This window comes from Oryctolagus cuniculus, chromosome 1 (genome assembly GCF_051225735.1).
Source record: "Oryctolagus cuniculus isolate XC-2025 breed Fujian yellow rabbit chromosome 1, ASM5122573v1, whole genome shotgun sequence".
NCBI classification, from domain to species: Eukaryota; Metazoa; Chordata; class Mammalia; order Lagomorpha; family Leporidae; genus Oryctolagus; species Oryctolagus cuniculus.
Genome location: NC_142867.1, coordinates 130468933 through 130481323, shown reverse-complemented (window position 1 = coordinate 130481323; position 12391 = coordinate 130468933). Strand labels below are relative to the sequence as shown.

Sequence of the window (12391 nt, the reverse complement as noted above, 5' to 3'; positions counted from 1 at the left end):
AAAGTGCGGAGCTAACTATCTGAGACTGTGAAAATCTGAGGGGGAGTGAGAGAACTAACCAAGTACACAAACTTGGTAACCTGGGCAACCTGATGAGAGACTGCAGAGAAATTTGAGACCACACTGAGGGCTGCATAAACTCTTTGTGTGGTCCCAGGGGTAAGCAGACGAATACCCACAGGGGCCAGATTTCATACATCAACTACTCTCAATTCCACTCAGCTGTGTGGAATTACTTCCCAACTGAGTCAAAAAGAGAGAGAGAGAGGAAGAGAGAGAGAGAGAGAGAGAGAGCAAGAGAACAATCTGGGTGAGTCACCTTTGGCACATGCTTAACCCTGAAGAACCCAACAGAGCTCTCTGGCACACCCATCACAGCCTCTAAGGATCCATCAAAAGCAGACAATCCACTTAATCTAGAGTCACAGTATAATGAGAAAAAACACCACACCGAAGAAATCTCCAATATGCCAAACAACAAACGCAGAAACTGAGGTAACAAGAACAAGGGAGACACTATGACGCCCCCAAATGAAAAAGACACCCCAATTCAAGATTATGAAGATGATGAGATAGAAGAAATGCAAGAAGCAGATCTCAAAAAATTGATAAGAACATTAAGAAGTTCTCAAAAACAAATTCTTGAACTACAAAATCCTTACTGGACAAGATAGAAAATCTCTCACATGAAAATGAAATATTAAGGAAGAATAAAAATGAAATGAAACTGTGATAGTGATGAGAAATCATAATGAAATGAAGAATTCAATAGACCAAATGACAAATGCATCTGAGAGCCTTAAAAAGAGAATCAGTGAAGAGGAAGAGAGAATATCAGACTTAGAAGACAGAGAACAGGAAAGGATACAGTCAGACCAAAGAAGAGGAAATTAGGAATCTAAAACATATTGTCGGGAATCTTCAGGATACTATTAAAAAACCCAACATTCGGGTTCTAGGAGTTCCTGAAGGCATGGAGAGGGAGAAAGGATTAGAAGGCCTTTTTAGTGAGATACTAGCAGAAAATTTCCAAGGTTTGGAGAAGGACAGAGAAATCCTAGTACAGGAAGCTCATAGAACCCCTAGTAAACATGACCAAAAGAGATCCTCACCAATACACATTGTAAATAAACTCACCACAGTGAAACATAAAGAAAAGATCCTAAAATGTGCAAGAGAGAAACATCAGATTACTCTCAGAGGATCTCCAATGAGACTCACAGCTGACTACTCATCAGAAACCAAACAACTAGGAGGGAATAGTGAGACATAGCCCAGGTACTAAGAGAGAAAAACTGCCAGCCCAGAATATTGTATCCTGCAAAGCTATCATTTGTGAATGAAGGTGAAATAGAGACCTTTCACAGCAAACAGAAATTGAAAGAATTTGTTGCCACTCATCCAGCCCTGCAAAAGATGCTTAAAGATGTGTTGCACACAGAAACACAGAAACATGGTCATCAATATGAAAGAAGGTAAAGAAAGGAAACCTCACAGCAAAAGACCACAGGTATTTCAAAACATATATTAGAAAATATCTTTGGCAAATGGCAGGGCAAAGTCACCACTTATCATTAGTCACATTGAACGTGAATGGCCTGAATTGTCCAGTTAAAAGACACCAATTGGCTGATTGGGTTAAGGAACAAAACCCATCTATTTGCTGCTTACAAGAAACACATCTTTCCAACAAAGATCCATACAGACTGAAAGTGAAAGGCTGGAAAAAGATATACCATGCCAACAGAAATGAAAAAAGAGTGGGCATAGCCATCTTAATATCGGACAACATAAACTTTACCACAAAAACTGTTAAGAGCGACAAAGAGGGACACTATAGCATTATTAAGGGATCAATACAACAGGAAGATATAACAATTATCAATGTATATGCACCTAACTACAGGGCACCAGTTTATCGTAAAGATTTATTAACGGACTTAAAGGGAGACTTAGACCCCAATACAATAGTACTGGGGGACTTCAATACTCCACTCTCAGAAATAGACAGATCAATAGGACAGAAGATCAACAAGGAGACAGTAGATTTAAACGACACTATAGCCCAAATGGATCTAACAGATATATACAGAACGTTCAATCCTACAGCTAAAGATTTTACATTCTTCTCAGCAGTACATGGAACCTTCTCTAGGATTGACCACATACTAGGCCATAAAGCAAGTCTCAGCAAATTCAAAAGAATTAGAATCATACCATGCAGCTTCTCAGACCATAAAGGAATGAAGTTGGAAATTAGCAACTCAGGAATCCCTAGAGCATATGCAAACACATGGAGATTGAACAACATGCTCCTGAATGAATAATGGGTCATAGAAGAAATCAAAAGAGAAATTAAAAACTTTCTGTAAGTAAATGAGGGTAACAGCACAACATACCAAAACTTATGGGACACAGCAAAGCAGTGTTAAGAGGAAAGTTTATATCAATAGGTGCCTACATCAAGAAATTTGAAAGGCACCAAATAGATGAGCTTTCAATTCATCTCAAGGATCTAGAAAATCTGCAGCAAACCAGACCCAAATCTCGTAGGAGAAGAGAAATAATTGAAATCAGAGAAGAAATCAACAGGATTGAATCCAAAAAAACATTACAAAAAATCAGCCAAACAAGGAGATGGCTTTTTGAAAAAATAAACAAAATTGACACCCCATTGGCCCAGCTAACTAAAAAAAGAAGAGAAAAGACCCAAATCAATAAAATCAGAGATGAAAAAGGAAACGTAACAACGGACACCACAGAAATAAAAAGAATCATCAGAAATTACTACAAGGACTTGTACGCCAGCAAACAGGGAAACCTATCAGAAATGGATAGATTCCTGGACACATGCAACCTACCTAAATTGAACCAGGAAGACATCGAAAACCTAAACAGAGCCATAACTGAGACAGAAGTTGAAACAGTAATAAAGGCCCTCCCAACAAACAAAAGCCCAGGACCAGATGGATTCACTGCTGAATTCTACCAGACATTTAAAGAAGAACTGACTCCAATTCTTCTCAAACTATTCAGAACAATCGAAGAAGAGGGAATTCTCCCAAATTCTTTCTATGAAGCCAGCATCACCTTAATTCCTAAGCCGAAAATAGATGCAGCACTGAAAGAGAATTACAGACCAATATCCCTGATGAACATAGATGCAAAAATCCTCAATAAAATTCTTGCCAATAGAATGCAACAACATATCTGAATGATCATCCACCCAGACCCAGACCGAGTGGGATTTATCCCTGGTATACAGGGATGGTTTAATGTGCACAAAACAATCAATGTGATACACCACATTAACAGACTGCAGAAGAAAACCATATGATTATCTCAATAGACGCCGAGAAAGCATTTGGTAAAATTTTACATCCTTTCGTGATAAAACTCTAAGCAAACTGGTATAGAAGGAACATTTTTCAAAAGAGGAAATCCAAATGGCCAACAAACACATGAAAAAATGTTCAAGATCACTAGAAATCAGGGAAATGCAAATCAAAACCACAATGAGATTTCACCTAACCCCAGTGAGAATGGCTCACATTCAGAAATCTACCAACATCAGATGCTGGAGAGGATGTGGGGAAAAAGGGACATTAACCCACTGTTGGTGGGTGTGCAAACTGGTTAAGCCACTATGAAGTCAGTCTGGAGACTCCTCAGAAACCTGAATATAACCCTACTATTCAACCCAGCCATCCCACTCCTTGGAATTTACCTAAAGGAAATTAAATTGGCAAACAAAAAAGCAGTCTGCACATTAATGTTTATTGCAGCTCAATTCACAATAGCTAAGGCCTGGAACCAACCCAAATGCGCATCCACAGTAGACTGGATAAAGAAATTATGGGACATGCACTCTATAGAATACTATACAGCAGTCAAAACAATGAAACCTGGTCATTTGCAACAAGATGGAGGAATTTGGAAAACATCATGCTGAGTGAATTAAGCCAGTCCCAAAGGGACAAATACCATATGTTCTCCCTGATCGGTGACAACTAACTGAGCACCTAAGGGGAGACTTGTTGAAGTGAAAAGGACACTATGAGAAACAGTGACTTGATCAGCTCTTGTCCTGACTGTTGATGTACAATGTAATACTTTATCCATATTAGTATTTTTTTTTTGTTCTATGAGTAGTGGTTGCACTCTGTAATTAACACATAATTATTCATAGGTGTTTATTTTTAACTTAAAAGTGATCCCTGTTAAATATAAGAGTGGGAATAAGAAAGGGGGAAATGTACAATTTGGGACATGCTCAATCGGACTTGCCCCAAATCGTGGATTTAGAAACATGCCAGGGGGTTCCAATACAATCCCATCAAGGTGCATGTACCAATGCCATCTCACTAGTCCAAGTGATCAATTTCAGTTCACAGTTGATTACACTGATAGGTCTTAGAGTCAAAGGGATCACACAAGCAAGACTAGAATCTGTTAATAGTAACTGATAGAATCAAAAAGCGAGAGAATGATCCAACATGGGAAGCAGGATACACAGCAGACCCATAGAATGGCAGATGTCCTAAATAGCACTCTGGCCTCAGAATCAGCCCTTAAGGCATTCGGATATGGTGAATAGCCCATGAGAGCTGTAGTGGAAATGGAGCAGCTGGGACTCAAACAAATGCCCATATGGAATGCTGGCACTGCAGGTGGCAGCTTTACCCACTACACCATAGTGCCATTCCTCCCCCCTCCCAGGGAATTTTTTTCACTTCTTTTCGGCTTAATTGTACTTTAGTTACCTAAATTTGGTGAATATATAAATAGTGAATTAGCAAGGTATTCCAAATATAGCTTTCATTTATATGACTTTTGGTTTTTTTTAATTTAACTTTTTAAATAAATATTGACCATTACTATTCTTTTTTAAAAAATACTTATTCATTCATTTATTTGAAAATCAGAGTTACACAGAGAGAGGAGTGGCAGAGAGAGAGGGGTCTTCCATCTGATGGTTCACTCCCCAACTGGCCACAATGGCTGGAGCTGTGCCAATCTGAAGCCAGTAGCCAGGAGCTTCCTCCAGGTCTCCCATGTGGGTACAGGGGCCCAAGGACTTGGGCTATCCTCTATTGCTTTTCCAGGCCATAGAAGAGAGCTGGATTGAAAGTGGAGTGGCCAGGTCTCGAACAGGCCCTTATGTGATGCCGGCACTTCAGGCCAGGGTGTTAACCTGCTGCACCACAGCCCCGGCCCCTGAATTTAACTTTTTTATTTAGATTGTTCTTTTTTATTTTTTTGGACAGGCAGAGTTAGTGAGAGAGAGAGACAGAGACAGAGAGAAAGGTCTTCCTTTTTCTGTTGGTTCACCCCCCAAGTGAAGCCAGGAACCAGGTGCTTCCTCCTGGTCTCCCATGCGGGTGCAGGGCCCAAGCACTTGGGCCATCCTCCACTGCACTCCCAGGCCACAGCAGAGAGCTGGACTGGAAGAAGAGCAACCGGGACAGAATCTGGCACCCCAACCGGGCCTAGAACCTGGGGTGCTGGTGCCGCAGGCAGAGGATTAGCCTAGTGAGCCATGGTGCCAGCCTGGATTGTTCTTATAGACACTGACTTGTCTTCTAGTTTCTAAGTGACTGCTTCATAATGAGGACCATTGTATATTGTAGCAGTTAAAAACATTTGGCTTGATGATCAACATCTGTGGCCCGGGAGTGCAGTGGAGGATGGCCCAAGTGCTTGGGCCCTGCACCCGCATGGGAGACCAGGAGGAAGCACCTGGTTCCTGGCTTCACTTGGGGGGTGAACCAACGGAAAAAGGAAGACCTTTCTCTCTGTCTCTGTCTCTGTCTCTGTCTCTGTCTCTCTCACTAACTCTGCCTGTCCAAAAAATAAAAATAAAAAAGAACAATCTAAATAAAAAAGTTAAATTCAGGGGCCGGGGCTGTGGTGCAGCAGGTTAACATCCTGGCCTGAAGTGCCGGCATCCCATAAGGGCCTGTTTGAGACCTGGCCACTCCACTTTCAATCCAGCTCTCTTCTATGGCCTGGGAAAGCAATAGAGGATATCCAAGTCCTTGGGCCCCTGCACCCACATGGGAGACCTGGAGGAAGCTCCTGGCTACTGCCTTAGGATCGGCACAGCTCCGGCCATTGTGGCCAATTGGGGAGTAAACCATCAGGTGGAAGACACCTCTCTCTCTCTGCCTCTCCTCTCTCTGTGTAACTCTGATTTTCAAATAAATGAATGAATAAATATTTTCTAAAAAAGAATAGTAATGGTCAATATTTATTAAAAAGTTTAAATTAAAAAAACCAAAAGTCATGTAAATGAAAGCTATATTTGGAATACCTTGCTAATTCACTATTTATATATTCACCAAATTTAGGTAACTAAAGTATAATTAAGCCGAAAAGAAGTGAAAAAAATTCCCTGGGAGGGGGGAGGAATGGCACTATGGTGTAGTGGGTAAAGCTGCTACCTGCAGTGCCAGCATTCCATATGGGCATTTGTTTGAGTCCCAGCTGCTCCACTTCCACTACAGCTCTCTGCTATGGCCTGGGAAAGCAGTAGAAGATGGTCCAAGACCTTGGGCCCCTGAAGACCTTGCAGCCAACTAGGAATGAACCAACATTTGGAGGACCTTTCCCTCTTTTTCTTCCTCTCCTCTCTCTCTCTGTAACTATTTTAAATAAATAAATAAATATTTTTGCAGTATTATTTTTTAATTTTTTATTTAGTAAACATAAATTTCCAAAGTATAGTTTATGGATTACAATGGCTTCACCCACACATACTTTTCCTCCCACTCACACCCCTCCCATGTCCCACTCCTTCTCCCATTCCATTCACATCAAGATTCATTTTCAATTATCTTTATATACAGAAGATCGATTTAGTATATATTAAGTAAAGATTTCATCAGTTTGTACACACACAGAGACACAAAGTGTAAAATACTGTTTCAGTACTAGTTATAGCATCACTTCACATTGGACAACACATTAAAGACAGATCCCACATGAGAAGTAAGTACGCTGTGACTCCTGTTGTTGACGAAACAGTTTGACACTCTTGTTTATGGCGACAGCAATCTTCCTAGGCTCTAGTCATAAGTTTCCAAGGCTATGGAAGCCTCTTGAGTTCGCTGACTTTGATCTTATTTAGACAAGGTCATAGTCAAAGTGGAAGTTCTCTCTTCCCTTCAGAGAAAGGTACCTCCTCCTTTGATGGCCCTGTTCTTTCCTCTGGGATCTCACTCGCAGAGAACTTTCATTTAGGTCTTTTTTTTCTGGAGTGTCTTGGCTTTCCATGCCTAAAATACTCTCATGGGCTCTTCAGCAAGATCCAAATGCCTTAAGGGCTGTTTCTGAGGCCAGAGTGCTGCTTAGGACATCTGCCATTCTATGAGTCTGCTGTGTATCTCGCTTCCCATGTTGGATCATTCTCTCCCTTTCTTATTCTATCGGATAGTATTTGCCTGGTGCCGCAGGCAGAGGATTAGCCTAGTGAGTCACGGCACCAGCCTAGATGTTCTTATAGACACGGATTTGTCTTCTAGTTTCTAAGTAACTGCTTCATAATGAGAACCATTGTATATTGTAGCAGTTAAAAACATTTGGCTTGATGATCAACATAAGGCTTATAGATAGTAGATACCCATGAGATTGTGTCCTGGATTTAGGAGAAGTTTACAAGTCAGTTGGAGGTAGCCTTTTATTATTGATGAACATTAATGTACTGAGAACCCCTTGCCTATAAAATAATAAGATTCAAATGAAGATTTATACATGAGTTCCCTCCTGCCTTCATCTACCATTGAAATCCTGTTGTTTCTGCCTTTTAGATCTCCTTGTAATCTCTTGCCTCTTCTTCATTCCCACTACCACCATACCTTGGTTCAGGTCCTACTAAATTATCTTTGATATACTTTTTAATTGACCTCTCTGGTTTTTGTTTCTTTGTTTGTTTGTTTACCTTTGGTCAAAAGCCTCTTAGTTCATCTCAGCCTTTTTCTGATTGCTCAGGATCTCTTACTCCAATATCTAGGAAAATCATGTGGCTGGTAGTTCTTTCAACACACCACACAAAAGAATGCTCAGTAAATGCTTACTAAATAGTGGATGGAATGCCTTACAAAGCTAGGGTGAACATTTAACCTGCTTGGCCCTGGATGGTTTCTGTTATACATTTCAACCCTGTGTCATTATTAATATGTCTCTTTTATTATCAAAATTGTCTCTGAGCAACAAATTATACATTCATCTAATTGTGGCAGTTATGAAATAGACATCTATTTCATTGTCTCTTCAACTAGGTAGTTCTTGGGGATCAGAAATTGTATTTATTTCTTTTTATATCCTCATTTATTCATTCAACTAAAAGAATGACTCTATCAAGATGCTGAGTTTTAATGTCAAAGCAAACATGTTTCTTGCCCTCCTGAATTTTCAATCTGGCAAGAAAAAGCAGTCTACACAAAGACTATTGCCTGATATAATAAACATTAGTGTGAAATGAATGGATACATTTAAGCATTCCTAATCCAGCAATTCTAATCCCATGAATTATAATTGACAGAAGTAATCACAAACAGAACTCCATGTCATCCTGCTTCCATTTACATTTATACTTAAAATCTTGAAAATCAAACACTACAAATATACTTAAGAATGCATTTGTATGCTATCTTGATATTAAACATGAAAAAAAATAACCATACAGCAACAGCAACTTTGAATCTCCTTTCTTTTTCAGACAAGTTACAATCCTATGTGTTTCTCTGCAGTGAAGATTAGCATTATAGATACTCTTCCTCTCCCTCACTTCTTATTTTAGAGATGAGAAACCTGGGGTTTTAGAAACTGAGCCCCAAAATAAAAGAAATATTTACTTTTTTAAAGAAGAGTTATTTTTTATTTGAACGGCAGAGTTACAGATATGCAGAGGCAGAGAGAGAGAGAGAAGTATTCTATCCACTGATTCACTCCCCAAACGGCTGCAATGGCCATAGTTAAGCTAATGCAAAGCCAGGAGCTAGGAAGTTCTGGGTATCCAATGTGGATAAAAGGTCCCAGGCATTTGGGCCATCTTCTACTGCTTTCATAGGTTAGAGCAGAAAGCTGGATTGATAGTGGAGCAGCAGGGACTTGAACCAGCACCCATATTGAATGCCGGTGCTCAAGGCAGAGGCTTAGCCCACTATGCCACAGTGCTGGTCCGGAAAGATTTCTTAAACCAATATTTCACTTTGTTGCCCTTTAACCTAGTCTTTTTAACCATATTTCCATGGGCAAATTCAATTCTAAACTCTTTCCTCCTAAGCTTTCCCTTTGTAAGTTGATAATACTGTCTCCAAATACTGTCTCCAGAATTAATCTAAGGTATAAATGATACAAAGTAAGGTCTTTACTCTTAATCTAGTCCCTAGAATATACTTGGCAATGTTAGTTCTGTATCCAGTTCTCCTGGTTTCTTTTCTTTTTTTTTTTTTTTTTGTACTTGGTGAATTAGAGGATGGTGCAAAATAATTTGAAAAGAACAACAAACATCAACAACACACAAAAAAAATTATATTCACAAATCTAGAGGTTAAACTATGACGTCTACCTGTGCTGTGAGTTACATTGAATTTGTTGTCATTTATTACTTGAAAGAAGCTGTCCAGGAATAAAGCAGCAGTAACATTTTTCTGAGGGAAAAAGCATGTGTGAGGGAACCATCATTTGGGACTCAGCAGGAGTGGCTGTCACTTCTTAAGATTTTGTTCAAGAAAGGAAGAACAGCACCTGACCCTTGAGATTTGGGGTGGGTAGGAAGGGAAGGGGGGATGGAAACAAAAGTAAATGCCCTCTGGTTCCCAGCCTGTCTCCACCCACCCCACACTGAAGCCCTAGGAGAGGGCCAGTAATTCTATCTAGGAATACCCCGGCCTGGACTCCATTTCCCAGAGTCACCCTGTGCTGAAACGCTCTTCATGCTCTGAATGCCTGTGCGTGTGAATGTGGGAGAACTGCGCATGCGCGTGCCTTTCCCTCTGGCTCGGGGTTGGGAACAGATGAAGTTCATTTGCTGATCAGAGTGTCCCCTGAGAGGCTGCGCTGCTCCTTCTCCCACATTCACTGGGGAGTCTTGCTCTGCAAGTGCAATTGCAGGCAGTTTGGGAGCACACACCCCACACCTGCAGCCCGCTGTTTCTGTGCTTCTGCATTTACCACCCCTGGGTCCAAGTTCCAGCGACTTCTCCTGGCCCACACTCTCCGCTTTGCTCCCCGTGTGTCCCAAAGAAAGGGGACATGCTCCGGAGATTTTCCACGGCAAGTATGGAGAACAGGAAGGGGCATCTATGCGTGTGTGGGAGCGGGGTGGGTGCGATGGCGGGTGGTGGCTCCCAGATGTCGATCACTTGCTTCTCAGTGATCCTAGGAGCTTCTCTGGCAGAGTCAAGGCTGGGGCCCAGGTGTTGTGTCTCCCACTGCTGCTTCCCAGACTCCCAACGCTCGGCCAGTCCCACGGGCTGCCTCACTCAAATTCTGCTTAAAGTACACTGGACAAGGAACGGCACAAGCAGGGCAGTTGAGAGCATGGGCGAAGGAAGGAGTCCCTTTCTCTATATTTAAGTAAGCCCAGTTCTCACTTTGGATGGGTCAAAGAATGCCTTCTGGCTGGGCCTCTGGTTATATGCCATGGTAGTTCCAGCTGGGCAGGGCTTGGTGGCCTTCAGCTGGGAGCCTGAGGCAGTGGAGAGGTGGAGATGGAAGATCAGAGTAAGATCTGGCTCCTGGACCCCATGAACATATTTGACAGCTGGGGCGCCTTGTTTTTGGATGTATTTCCCAGCAGCAATGTGAAGCTTGTGCAGTAGCTTTGTGGATTGATCTCTCCTCCACGTTTAATTAACAGACCCTTTTTCAATCTGGAGCTTGAGGCAATGGACACGTAGCTGATTTATTTTCCTGCTTTTTGATTTCTGTCTTCAACCCTTCTTTCTTATGTTATTAGGGATGTCAACAATTTTTACCTGCTACTAATCCTTTGCAAAGTGAGAAGTGAAATGAAATTAATGCAAGTCTACCATGTGAGTTAGTAATGAGCTACTTTAATATAGATTTTCATAAAGTGGAGAGCAATGAAAACATAAATACAGAAAAGTAGCAATTGTTCTCTTCTAGTTCTTTAAAGTCACTCAGTGCTCCACCAAGCTGATTATCTTACAGTCCATACAGTTTTAATTAAGAGGGCCAGTTACTTTTTAAAATAATTTATTTATTTATTTGAAAGGCAGAGTTACAGAGAGGCAAAGGCACAAAGAGAGAGAGAGAGGTCTCCCATCTGCTGGTTCACTCCCCAGATGGTCACAATGGCCAGAACTGCATGGATCTGAAGTCAGGAGCCAGGAACTTCTTCCAGGTCTCCCACATAGATGCAGATGACCAAACACTTGGGCCATCTTCCAATGTTGTCCCAGGCCATACCAGAGAACTGGATCAGAAGTGGAGCAGCCAGGTCTCAAACCGGCACCCTTATGCTTTTAACCACTCAGCCACAACACCAGCCTCAAGGAACTTTTCTTATTCTGGGTTCTGTGTTTAACCCATGACATTTTCAACATTTATTAGTGATAGATTTTCATAATGACTGTGGTCTGTGGAAGCCTTTGTACAAGGTGTCAATGTGAGGAGGGGTAAGGAAGAAAAGAGAAAATATGCCCCCTCCCCCACAGAGATGCACACACAGTACAGTAAAAGATGTGGCTTTGGGCTGGCACTGTGACTCAGTAGGTTAATCCTCTGCCTGTGATGCCAGAATCCCATATGGGCACCTGTTTGAGTCCCAGCTGCACCTCCTCTGATCCAGCTCTCTGCTATGGCCTGGGAAGGCAGTGGAAGATGGCCCAAGTGCTTGGGCCTCTGCACCCATGTGGGAGACCCAGAAGAAGCTCTGGCTCCTGGCTTTAGGGCAGTGCAGCTCTTCTGGACATTTTGGCCATCTGGGGAGTGAACCAGCAGAAGGAAGACCTTTCTCTCTGTCTATCCCTCTCAGTATCTGTAACTCTACCTCTCAAATAAATAAATAAAACATTTTCTGAAAAAGAGAGATGTGGCCCTGAAAACTATTGCTATAGACTAACTTTCAGTATAATGAAATTTTCACTGGATTAACTGAGTGATTCATAGATTCTGTTAGAGTCCTGTTGTCACCAGATTACTAATCTGTGAAACCCATTTAACATAGTAAGGTTACCTAGGAAGTAAAAATAGAAAGGGAATCCTGGATAGAGGTTGTTAGGGTAACAACATTCTTCCTGTCAAACCCAGTGTGTTTTTGACCTTTTCTCCCATGTACACTCTATCACAGTGCTTGTGAGTGGACAAGCAGTTATGTGTTTCTGCTGAAAAGAGTTGCTTCACACCCAGGAAACAACTATAA

General features: G+C 41.5%; 1 protein-coding gene across 6 annotated transcripts in view; it reads left to right on the top strand.

The window, feature by feature from the left end:
* Nucleotides 1-9912: 9912 nt before the first annotated feature.
* LOC149128628 (uncharacterized) overlaps nt 9913-12391 on the top strand; it is a 37408-nt gene continuing 34929 nt past the window's right edge. The window contains exon 1 of one of the 6 annotated variants that reach the window (XM_089314841.1): nt 9913-10278. Coding sequence is in view for 1 of the 6 variants with exons in the window: in XM_089314851.1 (XP_089170977.1) it covers nt 10258-10282 (25 nt within the window). In the remaining 5 variants the exon portion in view is untranslated. Of the gene's footprint in view, nt 10283-12391 lie in introns of all 6 variants that reach the window. The other 5 variants (XM_089314832.1, XM_089314829.1, XM_089314851.1 and 2 more) reach the window with 5 other exon arrangements.